This window comes from Vollenhovia emeryi, unplaced genomic scaffold, assembly GCF_000949405.1.
Source record: "Vollenhovia emeryi isolate VEMERY1.0 unplaced genomic scaffold, V.emery_V1.0 DF939209.1, whole genome shotgun sequence".
NCBI classification, from domain to species: domain Eukaryota; kingdom Metazoa; phylum Arthropoda; class Insecta; order Hymenoptera; family Formicidae; genus Vollenhovia; species Vollenhovia emeryi.
The window spans coordinates 105,179-121,237 of record NW_011967157.1 but is presented as its reverse complement, the minus strand read 5'-3'; the positions used below and the strand labels follow the sequence as shown (position 1 = coordinate 121,237).

General features: G+C 41.4%; 1 protein-coding gene across 1 annotated transcript in view; it reads right to left on the bottom strand.

Moving 5' to 3' along the window:
- Window positions 1-1,022, bottom strand: part of LOC105561323 (armadillo repeat-containing protein 4) — a gene marked incomplete at its 5' end in the record, with an annotated part of 50,576 nt that extends 49,554 nt beyond the window's left edge. The window contains one exon of the mRNA XM_012011197.1: window positions 802-1,022. Within this exon, the coding sequence (XP_011866587.1) occupies window positions 802-1,022 (221 nt within the window). The remainder of the gene's footprint in view (window positions 1-801) is intronic.
- Between the last annotated feature and the right edge of the window lie 15,037 nt (window positions 1,023-16,059).

Here is a 16,059-nt window from a genome sequence, read left to right as displayed (position 1 = left end):
TTTCCGGAATACTGTACTCTTCGTTGTTTTTTTAATAAGATAATCCTTTCATTTTTTCCACGCTGGAAAATTATAATCTCATTCGAAGTTCTAAGAGACAAGTGTACGACGAAAATATTTTCTTTTACTTAAGAGACTTGTTTAGGAACAGGAATTAACAAGAAGCAGGAAAGAAGCAGCGAGGGGAGGAGATACGCTTTCAAAGAAGGTAAGTTCACGCTTATGTATTAACTTTTTAGCCGTACGTAAATGGCTTTTTTCAAGTTACCGACGAGCAAGCTACATGCAATGTTTTAAATTATTATATTAATTTTATTCGAGCGATTTCGTCAATGAAGAACATGAGTCTGATGCGACGTCTCGTTTTCTTCATTTATTACAATGGCGGGCTCTAATTGTTTTTTCTCAAAAATTTAGAAAAGTTTTATTACAACATGCGTATATTATTTTGCGTGCGTATCCTTCAAGCCTGATCGACAACGCGCGATTCTGCAATGCGTAAACGCGGGGAGAATTTTCTTTGGCAATTTATCCTGAAAATGTGTGTATTTTAAAGAACCTTCGGAAAGTTTTTGTGAAATCTTATCGTACATTTTACTCGTCAAATATATAGTAGAATCTCCAAAAACACAAAGTTCTTCGAAATACCGCGTTGTCCCACGATTTTACGGATAAATTTTAACGGACAATTCTTTCCGTGTACGATTTATCTAACTTGCACAAATTTTTCAAACGTCTCGGCTACAAAGTACAATGTTTCTAGACGCAAAGATCATTGCTGATCGGAAGATATAAACTTACGTGGCGAGCTGTCCAAGTTGACACCAACGAAGCGGCAGGTGACACACTACGAACGGTAAACTGCGCGTCGCGAACAGTGTGGCAAGTGATAACGAACGTCCAACGAATGTCCGCGAAACACGAGCCGAATTTACTACGAATCGCGCACAGTGTGAGCGCCAGCTTAACGCGCGACGTGTCTTCCCTCGCCGAAGTGAGGAACTGAGGGAGAGGTAGAAGAAAACGGAATAATATTTCGCAGTTGAATACGTAACGTTTTTTCGGGAGGGGTGGGTCGTTTGTTGTTACGACGCGCGACCTTGTTTACCTCGCGCGCGGTCGCGGCTCGAGCGCGCGGCTAGGCGGGGCGGGGCGGGGCGGGGTACGTAACGGCGCGCCGTGCCGTCGCATTGCTCCTCGGGACGCGGTCGGGGTGAGAGCTCGGAGACCGCGGAGCCGCGCATTATTTCCCGCAATTGGCGATTAGCCGCTGGCACGACCGGCCGTTCCCCGCGACTCTCGAGCGTATGGTATTCCCTTATCGAGGCGGGTGTCTCAGGTATCTGCGGTTCACTCTCTCCAAGGTACGAGAGTCGATGGCGTTGTCGCGTTCGCTCGCGACATTTTTCCGGACACGGTTGCGCCTTGAGCTTCGGATTCGCGTGTAGATCTCGCTTGTTATGCGGCGTTCACAGCGGGATCCTTCACGCTGTCTCGTATTAGAAACCTATCGTGTAATAATCACAATAGAGGACTTTCCTCTACGTACGTCGGCGCGTGTAGTAAGTGAATTGCCGTTCGCCGCTGTCCCGTAGTAGAATCCTACCTCATAATAGAGGACTTTCCTCTACAATTACATTTATCGAATCTCACGAATGTACCTAAAGAATTTGACCGCACGAGCGAATCGTTGAAGTAGTATACTTTCGTTCGCCTTCTCGACCATTGCGATCCACAATGCACCCTTTGCGTCTAGAAACGTTCTATTCTGAGTGAACGAAAACGTTTAAACAATTTGTCGACAATGCACGTACGATGTACAACTTGCGCAAATCTTTTAAACGTATTGGCTGCAAGATCGAATGTTTCTAGACGCGAGGAGCGCATTGCAGACGGGGCTTTAGATCGTGAAGTGACTCGCGCGGCATCGGTGAAGTTGCCGTCGACAGGTTTTCCGAAATGGCCGTCAACGAAGCGTCTGGACACGCGGAGGACGGAGTTGGACGTCGGGAGTTGCGTAGCGATCGGTAAATACACGCGCGATTAACTCTCGTCTCTTTACGCTCGCGAGGCTCGCGCGCGGGACACGCTTGTCGGAACAAATTCGGGCGTCGCGGCGGCGACTCGGCGTGAAAACCGTGCGCTCCGCGCGACGTTCATTCGACCGAGGGTACGGGCCGCGTCGGGACGCTCGGCGATGCGGCGGCCATTTTTCCGGGGATATTGCATGCGCCGCGAGTATTTGTCTTTAATTTCGACCCGTGTGTTTGTTCGCACTCGCATATTTGTACACTTATCGCGTGACGCGACGTAATGGCGAGTCTGGAACGCGAGCGCGTGTGTATCCGTGACTCAAGGCGCAGCTTGTAAGAGACAGATGCAATCTCCGCCGGCGTAGCGGCGAGTGCGAGGGTGCAAACTCATAGAGAGCGGAACGGCGTACGCGGAAAATCGCGGTACGGCACAGCCTCGGCCAATCACGAGCGATCGGCTGAGTCGAGAATTATGGCAGCCATATTATATATTCTCGACTATGATTGGTCAATTCGTTTACTGCTTACGTCTTATTGCTTAAGGCCATTTGTGTGCCACGGCCCTAAGACTGTCTCAGTCGTAGACGTAGGGCAAGGCAGAGAGAAACGTAAGTCGTATACAATAGCCTTTCACGACTTACGTTTCTCTCTGCCGTGCCCTACGTCTACGACTGAGACAGTCTTAAGCGTTTACGGATTGTTCTCTGCCATCAGCCTTCCGCTGTTCTCGCGATTGGCACCGCGATTTTCTGCGCACACGCGTTCCGCTCTTACGAGCTCGCACGGTTTGCACCCTGACGCGTGAAGTTGGCCGCGCGCGACCCTCTCCGCCATTTCGGACGCGCTCGTTAATACGTTAATTTACAAGACTTCGCGTGCGCGTACGGCGCACGTCGGGCGGGTACGTCGTAATTTAGGAAACGATCGCGTAGCTACGTGCGCGTGTCGCTTGCGGCTTGGTATCGGGAGTGCCGTGTAAAGTGCCGCGCGATCGTCCCGGTGATTAACACGCGCGCGCGCGCGCGATCGTAATTAACCTTGTTTCGGGAGTGAGTGTCGCGAAGGAATGACGACGAGGCGGTAGCAGGGAGGAGCGGGAGGGAGGAGGACCTGGGAGGAGGCGCCGGGCGACGGCGGAGCAACCGCGGGGTGAGTAATTTATCCACATTTAATACTCATTTGTCTATATTGTCTGTATTATTTAGCCATATTTATCTGCGTTTGCGCCGCGCCGGAATTAATTGTCGTTCTGTGCGCGCGCAATAATTATCTTTTGAAATGTGGCGCACGTCGAACGATAACTTGGATTTAATTGCGTGCCACGTAGAACCCCGCCGGCGAGCGGAAGAATGAATTTTCTTTCGGTCTCGAGCGACGGCTCCTACGAGACCGTCGTCGGAATCGTAAATAATGTGAAACGCATGTATTTATACGTTAAGATGAGATGACGGAATATTACATGTAGATGGCACAGTTCTGTCGCATTAGAATGGACACGGGGGAAAAGATTAGTAATATTTAATCCCGAAATGTATTAATGCTATAGTGCGCCATTGGACGAAATTTATATTTTTTATACCGAGTGCTCTTTGCATGAGAAAGATTTTTAATAATGAAATTGAAGAGAACACTATGAGGATACAAAATATTAATAACATCATTTGTGAACAAGTTTGGCATACATTTAATTAAATTAAAAATTTTCGGGTCAGATTAATAATGAAAGATAAAGAAGAACAAGCGCAAAAGTACAGCGAATAAAACGTTGTTATTTCTGAAATATACATTTTTTATTCAATTTTTCTCGCGATGCACGTATTTTGCCAACGAAGATCAGAATTAGAGTCTGTATCCCGCGTGTCTTTATGCGTGTAATAAAAATAAATTGATATTAATACAACGCGTTAAAGAAAGATTGTTAATTAATACCATTTATAACGTATTGATTTTATTCGATGCTTTCTTTTCTGGTGTTCCCAGATATCTCTTTAATAGAATTAAGGCATCTCCATATTTTTTCCAGGATTATTATATAAACTGGTGCAATAATACTCGGAGATATTTTTTCTAAAGGACACTTGTAACGAACGGATAAAAGAGGAGTAGGAAATATTCCATATATCAGATTTATCAAATTTATTTAAAATCATGACGATGTCAATTATTAATTGCTTTTCTCATAACGCGCAAACGTAATTCTAATCTTTTACAGCCTAGTCGTTCACATTTATCGATCACTTTATTTCAAGTGAAAACAACCTGAATTTGATAACTAGTTAATCGTAATATTGCGGGATATTTCATACAATAATCGTTCAATTATTAATGACGTCGGATGTTGCGTGAATAATTCTTCAGTTAAATATAACTCGAGTTAATCCGTAAGAAGAATAGAGCGCCCGCTTTTCTTAAATCGTAAAACTAATTCCGAGGGGGAAACCGCTGATCAAAATCTTGTACATACATACACCAATGCCCACTAATGCCCAGTGGACATTACTTTATCCTATTTATCTGGTTTGATCTTATTCATCTTGTTTTATCTTATTTTAACTGTATAATGCCCCAGCAAGGCCCAATGCTCAAACTAATGCCCAAAAAGTGCCTGGTAATGCCTAGTAGTGCCCAGTAATGCCGCAAATCTGTACATCACAATGCCCTCAGCGGTTTCCCCCTCGACTGATTCTTAATATTTCACTTTCCAACGATACAACGCTTGACACGGGATGCATTTCGCGATTTTGAGATGGATCGTAAATACGGTCTTTATTAAAATACCGAGGCAGCCAAGAGGGCTCGGATGACCGTCAAATAAGTTTGCATCGCGGAGATATATTAGTAGCGATTCTGCAGTCGCCAAGTTTCGAACTAGTTACGCGTACTAGATTATAGGGATTCGCAAAGGGTACAAGTAGAAAGAGGACGACGGACTGGCAAACTTCCGTCTGTAACGGTAGCAACACACATTAATTGTAAGTTTTAGTAGGTATGTCTATAATTCTATAGAGATGTCAGTGCTCGTGGTATCGACGTTACGAAAAGCCCTGTACCTGTTTACAAAATATCGGAGAAGCATTACGAAAAGCAAAATCCGCACGAGAGGATTTAAAACTTGCGCCCTTAAAATGATGTATATTTATATATGCAATTTTTAAACGTATCTTTTATCGAAGATCCGATTGTGCAAAATGTCACAAAAATTTGCGTATAATTATGTCGCCGCGCAGAAGTATTGTCGACGTCCGCATATATTTGCCCTAAAAAAATATCGAATTTTTCACTCGAACACCTTTTCACCTTTTGTACACGTCAATCAACGGCACGTACGACAATCGCTGCGATAGTTCGGTACCGTGCAATAATTCGCAATATTGAATGGAGCAAATACAAACGAGAAGTCAGCGCGAAAGGGTGACTGTCCCCCCTTCGCCCCTTTCCCCTTCCTCCACTACACCTGTACTCATATTCCCGCCGTTTCCCGTAGGAGCAGTTTTTGCCAGGGAATTATTGGTTTATACGAGCCGGATAAAAATACGCGACAAAGGCAAAAGTCCCACACGAGTCACGGCTTTATGTATGCATTCTCCAACATGTACGTGTGTGCCTCTACACATACGCGCGCCATTTAGCTTCTATTCCCCATTCCCGTGACTTCTCTGGAGTTGTCAGTGCCCGGCGGTGTCGATGGGCGAGTTTTGTCGATGGTTAATGGAAATTAATGGTCCCACTTTCTGGTGGAAAGCGAGAGAGAGATAGAGAAAGAGAGACGGGGGCTGGGACGAGAGTCGCCGCAGCTTTCGCCGAACGTAGCGTGAGATAGTGTTTCTTTCGTTCGTAATTATCACTTATTGTTAGTATCATTACCGTGTTAAAAAAAAAGCATCGCGGTTGCGCGCGGTAACTATAGAAATTGGTACTCGCGCTGTCAAATACACTACCCTCGAAGATAAATCACGTCTCGCACGTTTATATGAGGCTTGCAGTAAATCTGAATCCCCTGCCCGATCATTTGATAAGTCGTAAATTTAAGAGGAAATAAACAGGAAACGGGTTTCATTGGGCGCTCTCGATCGTTGACGGCGAGGCGATAGAACTTATTTTTATCTGTATATTTTCGAGATATCGACCCCTCGAAAAATTTGGACCTGCAATATATGTATAATATACATATATTTCTCACGCGTTCCTTTATTCACGGACAGCGAGAGGGCATTGTGGTGTACAGATTTGCGGCATTATTTGGCATTTTTTGGGCATTAGTTTGGGCATTAGGCCTTGCTGGGGCATTATAAAGATAAAATAAGAGAATAAGATAAAGTAATGTCCACTGCACTGAAAAAAATTTCTGGTTGAATATGGACGAATCAGATAATTCCTTTAGGATTTACCAGAATTCCTTTAGGATTTACCAGAATTCCTGTAATCCTACAGAAATTCCTGTAATCCTACAGAAATTCTGGTAAATCCTAAAGGAATTCTGGTAAATCCTAAAGGAATTATCTGATTCGTCCATATTCAACCAGAAATTTTTTTCAGTGTGGGCATTAGTGGGCACAGGTGTACGAGATTTTGGTCAGCGGTTTTCCCTTCGATTTTAACTATTTGAAAGTAGAAGTTTTTAACGATTAAACGATCTTTTTCAAACGTTGTTAAATTTTGCATATATTCCCTTCGGAGTTTCTCAATGCTCCACTCGAGGGAAGGAAGAAAAATGGCGATTTCGACGACCTGTTTAGGTGTTTATGATCGCACCTATCGCATTTCCGATCCAGCTTGGAGTAATGGCCGAAAAACCATTGGCATGCCCGCGTAAACTATAAATAATCGTCGACGTCGATGCCGGGCGATGATTTATGGTTAATTCGACTGAATTTTCCCGGGCGCGTGAATATGTGCGCGACGCGCACGCACGCACACGCGTGTACATAGGCATCTCGGCTCAGGTTTTTACAGTGATTGTAACTGCCAGTCATACCTGATCGAATGCATTTTGCAAAGATTTATCGCCCGCGAGTTTTCACGCTATTTTCGTTATTGTGCTACGTACGATATGTAGTAAAATCTTCCGAAGAACAATCGAAACAAATTCAACGCCCATCTATATTATTTATCGGAAATTTCATTTAACTGAATTGCAAAAGCGTCGTATTGTCTCGATAAATTTTGGATTACACACGGATTATAATTCATTTTTATCTGCGTGGAATATTGTTTTTTTTTTTGCGCAAGGTGACGCGTATAAACGTAGGTGGGCGAAATTTTATTGATCAAAAACAATACAACATTGAAATCGTAATAATTTCATAATCGTAATTCCACTTGACTCTAATTGATATCGAACGAATATTTACGCGTCGTAAATGATCCAACAGTTCCGTGATCGTTTAAAATTAAAAGTCTAAAATTTACACATTTAACGAAATAGATGCAATGAATTGTAAACTTAAGCCTTTAAAATTTAATGAGTAGCAGCTTATTAACATTTTGCGGCTGCGCTTCTCCTGAAATTACTTTTGAACGGCGTGCACCGTATTGTTGACCCAAGCTTTTTAATTAGTTTATGATGGAGCACTTATGTTGTTGCATGGGCTGGTGATTTAATTAAAACGAAACACCCGCGGCGATTTCTGTAAGCGACTGTCGATTGATACGCAGTCAGACTTGCGAACGCCGAACGTGCTTTCTGGGAAGGCAATAAAAAAAAGAAATACCGACAGAATCGTCCGACTGTCACCGGCAGTCTCTTTCCGCGATCGCTTCGTTCGCCTTTTCTCCTATTCCTGTAATCCCTCTATCTCAATTTAGACCCTCGATACAACGAAATCTGGGCAATCGCACTAGAATTGACGTCGGGTAATCCGTGTTAAAAGAATATTCCTGAACGATTGGTAATTGGGGGAGGAGAGTTTCCTGCGACACTCACAGCGAGGACTTAACTCTGAAATGCTATTTTGAGTAAAAACTCCCGTTAAAGATCTCGTTTTTAAGGAGAATAAAGCAGAGAACACTTTCAGTCGTCTTCTCGTCCCTTGTGCGCTGAACTTTTCTCGATCGATTTTCGAAGAGGAAAAAGTTGGTTGTTATATCTGAATAAAAATGCAGACGTTTAAAAGCGAGTTACGGGCAAACGTATGACAGGTTTAGCAAAAGAGAAAACAGTTTGCTTTCTCGGATTTTTCTCTTTTTTTCTTCCTCTCTATATCCCCGTGATATCAAGAAAACGTATGCCATCTGTTTACAAAAAGAGACTGAAATATTACTATTTATTTTTTTCGCCATTTTGCAACAGCATTGCAGTTTTCTTTTGTGTTAAAAATGTCAAAATGAAATTTTTGTAGAGAAACCATGTACATTGGATGCAAGTGAAATAAAATTTTGTACGTAATGTAGAAAATGTTATTTCATTTGCTCGTACAAAAAGTAAATTGGAATTAAACAAAAAATTAGTTTACCTTTCCAACAAAAAAAATGGTTTTGGAGAAACTAATGACCCTATTTGCCAATTGTGTTGCCACGATTGTTCACCGTTTCAATTGTTCTAGCCGCGGCGCGCAAAAAGCTCTAGCAGCTAATTACGCGATAACGCGAGTTACCATTTACGCGATGCGTACCTTCGCATTCGCCCGTCTTTCGGGGTTTCACAAGTTTCCGGAGGAGGGATCCGCTTTTGCCAACAAGTATAATTACTTGTACTCTAATTTTGATTCACGAGCTGTCTACGTTGCATTCTCGCGAGAAACGCCTGACGCGCAAAAATTTCAAAGACCGCTAACTCACACTTCTTAATGAAGGGAAAATATCGCGGTGTTGGTTTTGGGATGTAGAAATGCATAATCAGAAGGAAAAAAATTCTTTCGAAAGATGAATTGGCCGTATTTACACAAGGGATGTTCCTAAAATAACGACTTTACTTGAATCGCAATGCTCGATCAATTTCTTTTTACGAATAAACTCATTGAAATTATTATAAGAAAATTTATAAAATATTATGATGGTTTCTTGTGTAAATTAAACTGCTCGGGGTGGGGGGGTGGGGGTTAGATAAATGACAAAAACTTAAATCGATTTAATATCGGATAGACTTTTAATAGAATTTAAAACTGATTCTTAGTCACCGAGATAATGGAAGTATGAAATTAAAAAGTTGCGAAGAAAAATGAGATAAAGATAACGTTCGATGAGATTTTTCTCGGGGAACAATTTGATCCAGGAAACCGGCTGCGAACTGCTATTTCGGGAACAACCTGCGTAAGCGATACAAATCGATCACGCTGTCTATTACGGTCACCATTATTAATTAATGTGTCTATTTAGTTTAGGATAAATCTCGTTATATTAGCTCGAACACGTTGAATTTGTACAGCCCCGTCGAATATAATAAATATAACGAAATATACGAGTAGAGGAGTATACTTTAAAGTCACCAGACAATGACCTGCGAGTCTGCTATAATTTATGCTCTGCGAACATCTATGCACGAGGTAACTTTCGCGTATGCACACTCGTACTTGTAATTTGTAATTTTTTACCACCTGAAAAAAAATTGCGACATGTTGTGACTTGGGTCGAAACGTCGTACCAAGTGTAACATTCGATTTGCATTAACAAGAAGTTTTATTTGAATAAAATATACGAGTTGTTGGCAAAACAAAGAGGGAAAAATAATAGGATCACATAAAGATGACATAGGAAAGTAAGATTGCGAAAGAGAGGGGATGAGAGAAAGTGAGGATGGCGAGCACAATCCTTTCAACATTTATTATTCATGATCTTTCCGGCTCGTCAATCAATAGATATAAAGGAGAATTCCGGAAATATTATATTGGATATCGGCTATTCCGGATTATCGAATATCGGTAGAATGTCCTCGGTTTTCTTTCGTGTTTGCAAAGTGGATATATAAAGCGTGTAATATATCGTCAGACAAACAGATTCGCCCGTTCGATTCGATGCGTTTCAATCGTGTTTTACCATTTGTCCGAAGATGTAGTTGTGAATCGCGAGATACAGGATTATTTTTGTCATGTCGGAAAACGGTATTACTTATCGCATATCGAAGGGGATCGCGAAGTACATTCGTGAAAATACGAAAGTGATACTATAGATGAACGCGCATAATGCGATTATAAAATACGGTCATACTGTTATTTCACATAAAAGTGATATAAACTTTGTAAGAGAGTTTAAAATAAAATTCAACTATATTTGTCATTGCAGTGCCATGTTTCGTGATGAGCGGAGGGAAAAATCTAAAATTGCATACTCTGTCAGATTAATGTCGTATTACGCGTATAGCCAAGTATGTCTGACCATTACTGATTTATGCTTTCGCTCGAACGACCGCGACGACTCCAACTAGTTCGTTTACTACCAGAATAAAGAATATACATAAATACGTCAACTTTTTTAAAAAGTTATTTTTTAAGGTTATACACATACGAGTATATAGTCGCGCTTGTATGCGGTCCGGTCGAGTAATAAAATCTTACTGGTTAATTTTTTGAAACCAGTTGGCGCGACCAGATATTGCTAAAATAAACACGCTTCTGAAATTGGTTTCTAGCGCGCGGGAAAGATTGCCATCGCTGGAATAACGTCGAAGAACGCGAACAGATTCGCGAACTTTTGCATGTTGTACGCGCATTATCTACGTCGGTTTTAGATTAATCGATGATTCTGCCTTATCAAACACCGCTATCCGAACATGACAGGAGCATCCGGAGACCGCTGGTCACCCAACTCCCTGACTCCGTCCAACTTTCTGTATTTCCCTTCCATTCTCTCATCCTCGACCCTGGACGTGGGGGCACCGATACACACGCGGACGCACGTACAACACGTACACGCGCGCGTGTACGTTTTCCAGACGGCTTTCCAGCTCGCTCGCTCGCGTCGGTTTTGGCGATCGTCCAGGAAGTCATCGTTTGAGTCGCCATCGCGCACATGGCATGATTTACCACTCGCCCTTCGTCATTTCGCGGGTGCATCTTGCCCTTCGCCCTCGCGCTCGTCGATTCATCACTTTAACGATCTTACGGCCACGTTCGCATTATCGCGGATTATCGCTAATGCACTGCTACGCCACTCGTGCGTAACACACCTAACGTAGATTTTCGCGCCTTGACGAGAAATATTAAGCTGCGTCACATATACGCGCGGCGGGATTCAATATGCGCATGTTAAACGCGAATAACGCGTTACGTTATTACGTAACGTTATTTCCGAAATGTAAAATTTACCTCGCGCGCTTTACATAAAATGACATAGTTAAAATTTTGTATTGTACAAATTTATTAAGCTACAACATTTATGTGGTTAACGAGCACGGTATTGCCGGCATATATTTTTAATGGCTTTTAATTGGAATGACGACGCCCTGATGACGTTCTGATTTTATTGAATAATGATAATTTGCGTACGCACAGGTCAAAAGTTGTACAACAAACCGTGGCTCGTAGCGCGCACAACCGTGAAAAAGATCGCGAATGAAAAATCGAAATCTGTGAAAGCAGCGGAAGCCATATGGGCTAGTCAGCCATATTGACGTGTCAGAGTAGACAGCCCGACCGTGAAACTCTTTTCGGTGGATTAATTTTTCCATTCCGGAACGGTGGACAACAAATAGAGGCGCCAGGGGGCTATCCCTAGGTCCCACCTTTATTTCGAGTTTTGCTTTTCAAACTTGTTTTTTGTTGCTTTCGTAAGTCTTGCGTTTTATCGAAGACACTTGTTCCGTTCGCGACTCTTTAATTGCATCATTATTAAAACAAATTACGTGGGTACAGTATTACAAAACATTAACGCCGCATCTCGCGAGGATAGAATACGATTAAAGGCTTCGAAATCGACGTGCTGCCTGCGTGCGGTACGTTAGATTTCTATCCTTCACAGTGGCCGGAAGCCAGACTTGCACTTCGGGTGATTCGTTATGGGCGAACTTTGAGTTTTGCGGTGGTAGTGGTGGGCGGATGGTCAGTAATGTCGGTCGAGCGAAACTCTTTCGCTCTGCTTCCTTCTCGCGTTAAATTACTGGCATTTGATAAAAATATTTTACGATTTGGACAACGGCGAACTGACTTTCCTTTCAAGCTCACCCTATATTATACAGGGTCGTAGTAATATAACTTTTCTATATTTTTCTATTTGAGGAGAAGATAGGATTGTCAGCTACAACAGACGTTTGTTACACTGATCGTGAGATGTGTAACAGCTACATCATTTCTGCCGATGATGATAGCGCGTGTGGAATTCTATTTTTCAATTATTTCGGGATCTGTTTGATTTAAAATTATAACGGATAGGGTAAACTCGGGTACGATGGCCATAGTTTTTATAATGCAAAAAATATACATTTATTTTTGTTATTTTTTAATTGTACTTGGTGTACTGCTTCGATGACGCTTAAAGTACGTAATACTATCAAAACTATTATAAAAAAAGGCACTGAACATAAATTTAATATTATCGAAGTATTACAACGTATGCATTGGCTATCTTACCTGACTTGTAGGGAAAAGATGGCCATAGTATTACGGAACGGTTGGACATACATATTATGTATAAAATATACATCTAATATATCGCAAAGAATAAAGAAAAGAGCCCCAGACAGTAGCGGCAACTAACGAGCGGGTGTTTACGCGTTTTAGACAAAGAAGTCGACTACAGGCGGAGAGTACTTTCCCCACGGTGGAAGTAGATATCGGTATTTACACGCGTAAACTAATGACAGTTCAAAGACGGTTTCATAAATACAATGATAAAAATTGAAATAAAACTTCTTGTTGATCTAACTGGCAATATAATTAATTAAATGTTACATTGGTACGGCGTTTCGACCCAAGGACCTGATACTTGGTAACATTTAATTAATTATATTGCCCGTTGGATCAACAAGAAGTTTTATTTCAATTTTTATTCATCACCGGTGACTTTTTAAGTATATTCCTCTACAATGATAAAACTTAGAGAGAATTACAGCTAATATTCCGTGACTGAGCACAGTGTGTGGCCGACTTATGAAAAAAGTTGGCCATTATAAAATAGCGAAAATAGAAATATAAATTATAGGTCGAATTTACAATTGACTGCAATTTATTTAACGTTATAACAGCTGTTAGTGGACACGTGACAAACTTTGCGGGCAGTCAGTATTATAGATGTCACTTTTCATTTAATTCAAGTAAAAATTTACAACTTATTGTAATTTCAAAGCGTTGCAGCTGTCAGAGTGGTCGGTCAATATCAGTTGTCATGAAGGTTGTTCTTCTATGCTAAAAAAGGCTACATTCGTAGAAACACTTTTATCACTTGTCATGTCGCTGTACCTGAGCGCGCGAAATCTCAGACCTGTCATTTGTGAAATACAATCGCTTATTATTTAAAAACTATTATAGCCTCGGCATTTTTGTGTTAGAATTTTCGTTTTGAAATTTTCTAAAGAATCTATGATTAAAAGAGAATATCCGGTGGTTTTAGTATACCCTGTATATTCGCGGTTTTATATTTTTATAATTACGTTTGAGATTTACATTTGACTTCTGTAATTGTATCGCTAAAAGAACACGTCATACACGTGTATGTGAATTCTTCTTTGAATTTATTGGATTATTATCCGATTGATTTTGTTTTGTTTATCCCGATTGATTATCGGTTGGATTATTCCGTCCTCCACGATCAATCCATACTGTACGTTTCCCCACTCGATTACATTAGAAGTGACTAATTTTCGTGGATCATAGTAGAGCAAGCGCCGCTCTGCTCGCTGCTCGATAAAGCGCTTACGCGTCAAAACTTTCAAGATAGATAGCCGAGTTGCGGATTCATATTTAATACGACCTAGCTTGTGCACCTACGTCGGAAACAGTTCCATCACAGACCGTGATTTTCCAAAATGCACGCGGGGATATTATCCGGAAAGGCTTTTTCTCCCTTTTATAATCTGTCTAACGTAGAGAACATTTCTCAAGTACATATGCGAGACCAAGCGAAGTAACAGAATGAAGTAACTGCCGAGCAAACGGAGCAGTGACTCGCCACTAACAAAATTAACAGTTTGTTAAATTATTACGAGACGACTGTTATTCGTTTAGTTGTTGGGAAATGGACTAGAAGATGACTCCGAAGCAAGGTTGTTGAAAAAATTAAACCGTCCCACTTTCCAAGAAATGTCAGTTATATCTCATACTTGATTCTATACATTTTTAAATTGACATAACACATTTAGAGCGTCTACATAAATAAACGCGCGATGGAGAAAGCGTCTTGCGAGATCCTGTCTCGCAAAAATGTCGACGTGTCATTGTCGGTTCTTAAAATTCATCTACAATTAGAGGAACGCGATGAATAAAATAATCATTGGATGTTACAGCAGATTTTCAGTGATTTTGAAAACATATATCGCATTTCTGCTGAAGCAAATTTTTTACAAACGTTTTTTAGTCAGGATACGTGTATTCTTCCCTCTGCTTTTCTCCTCGTCCATCGCACCGCTCGAGGTATCGCTGACTGGTTAATGAGACTTTTGTGTAATTAACGAGAATGGACAATGAGAAGAGCGGGAAGGAAATTATATATGAAAATATATCGGCCCCTGCACGCGGTTAGTAAAATAATTTATAGGAGATACGCGGGGGGACGCTTTATACGTCTGGAAAAGAAATCGGAGAAGATTTCATCGAAATCCCCCGAGAGAGATCACACGCGAGCTTTCGAAGGCGCGTATAATTTGCGAGATGGCTGGAAAATGTAAGGTTTATCCAACTCGACCGACGGAAATGACAATTTCCCATCGCACTATTTAATATACGTAGCATTTGTCGGCGTGTAGGCCGAAACGCAGAGTACGGCGATTATTGCATGCAAATCTAATTAAGGTACAACATTAATTCAGCACCTAATGGCAGTAATGAGATTTCATGCACAAAGCGCATGGAACTAATTAAAATGGAATATTGGCTGAACGCGAGTGAACGCGCAATGAAACGCTCGTACTACTGCGCGCCATGACAATTCCAACGCACCGGCTTCCCTTAAAACATTCGTAAGAGGTGAGCAGCTGCATAGATCGGCGACTGTAGTCTTATGTATATGTATATGTGCGCGCGCCTGTTTGAGCCACTGGGTATATACGGTGAGACGTGACTGGACGAGAAACGCGAAGGTTAGAGCTCTGCTGCTCGACCACTGTTTGGACTGACAGTGAAGCGAACGCGAAATATGTCAGACGTTCCAATGCAAGACGTGAGAAACCGAAAGGTTGCCGGATTCGCATTCTGAAGTAAAAGCGGTGTAAACGCTCACGGGCTCTCTCTTCTTCTCGCACGCTAGGTCCTCGGTTAGTCAGCAGGTTCGGCTGTCCTGCTGTTTATTTCAGAACAACGGAGAGGAGGCTGCGAATAAAAATGTTTCGCATTAGATCCGTGGAATAATTTATCGCGTGGAGATTGTACATCGCGCACGTGTGTGGTCAGGGGGGGATTCCGAGATATTATGTGTTAGTCTCTCTGGAACAGATGAGATTAGTATAGCAAATAAGTTCTTCACTTCAATTTATCAGTACATAATAATTAAAATCTAGCGGTATCCTAGGTTTTTATCTTTGAGAATTTCAATTATCACTTTGAGTGATAACGTAGTAATTGCATACGTAATATATTGTCGTTACAAGTGTAAGATGTATAATTACAGATATTGTGCGTCTTTATTTTCGAGAAATATGATTATATTTGCTGAAATATAATCGTAAAAAAAAACGTAATTTTTTAAAGACAGATGAAAAGAGGGAGAATAGAGAATGAAAAGTCATAATCGACATGTTCGAACAATTATTAATGGATTATCGCAAACAATAGATGGAACGTTTACATTCTTCTGCATTTTTATTTGCATGAAGCTGTAGCTTAACTGCACCTGTTTTTTTGCCGATTTCAATTGTATTATTGTTTGTACAGCGACGTAAATATGGTATTGTTGCAGCGCGGACTGTTGTTTATTCTAAAACTTTTTGAGAATCTTAATAACTAAA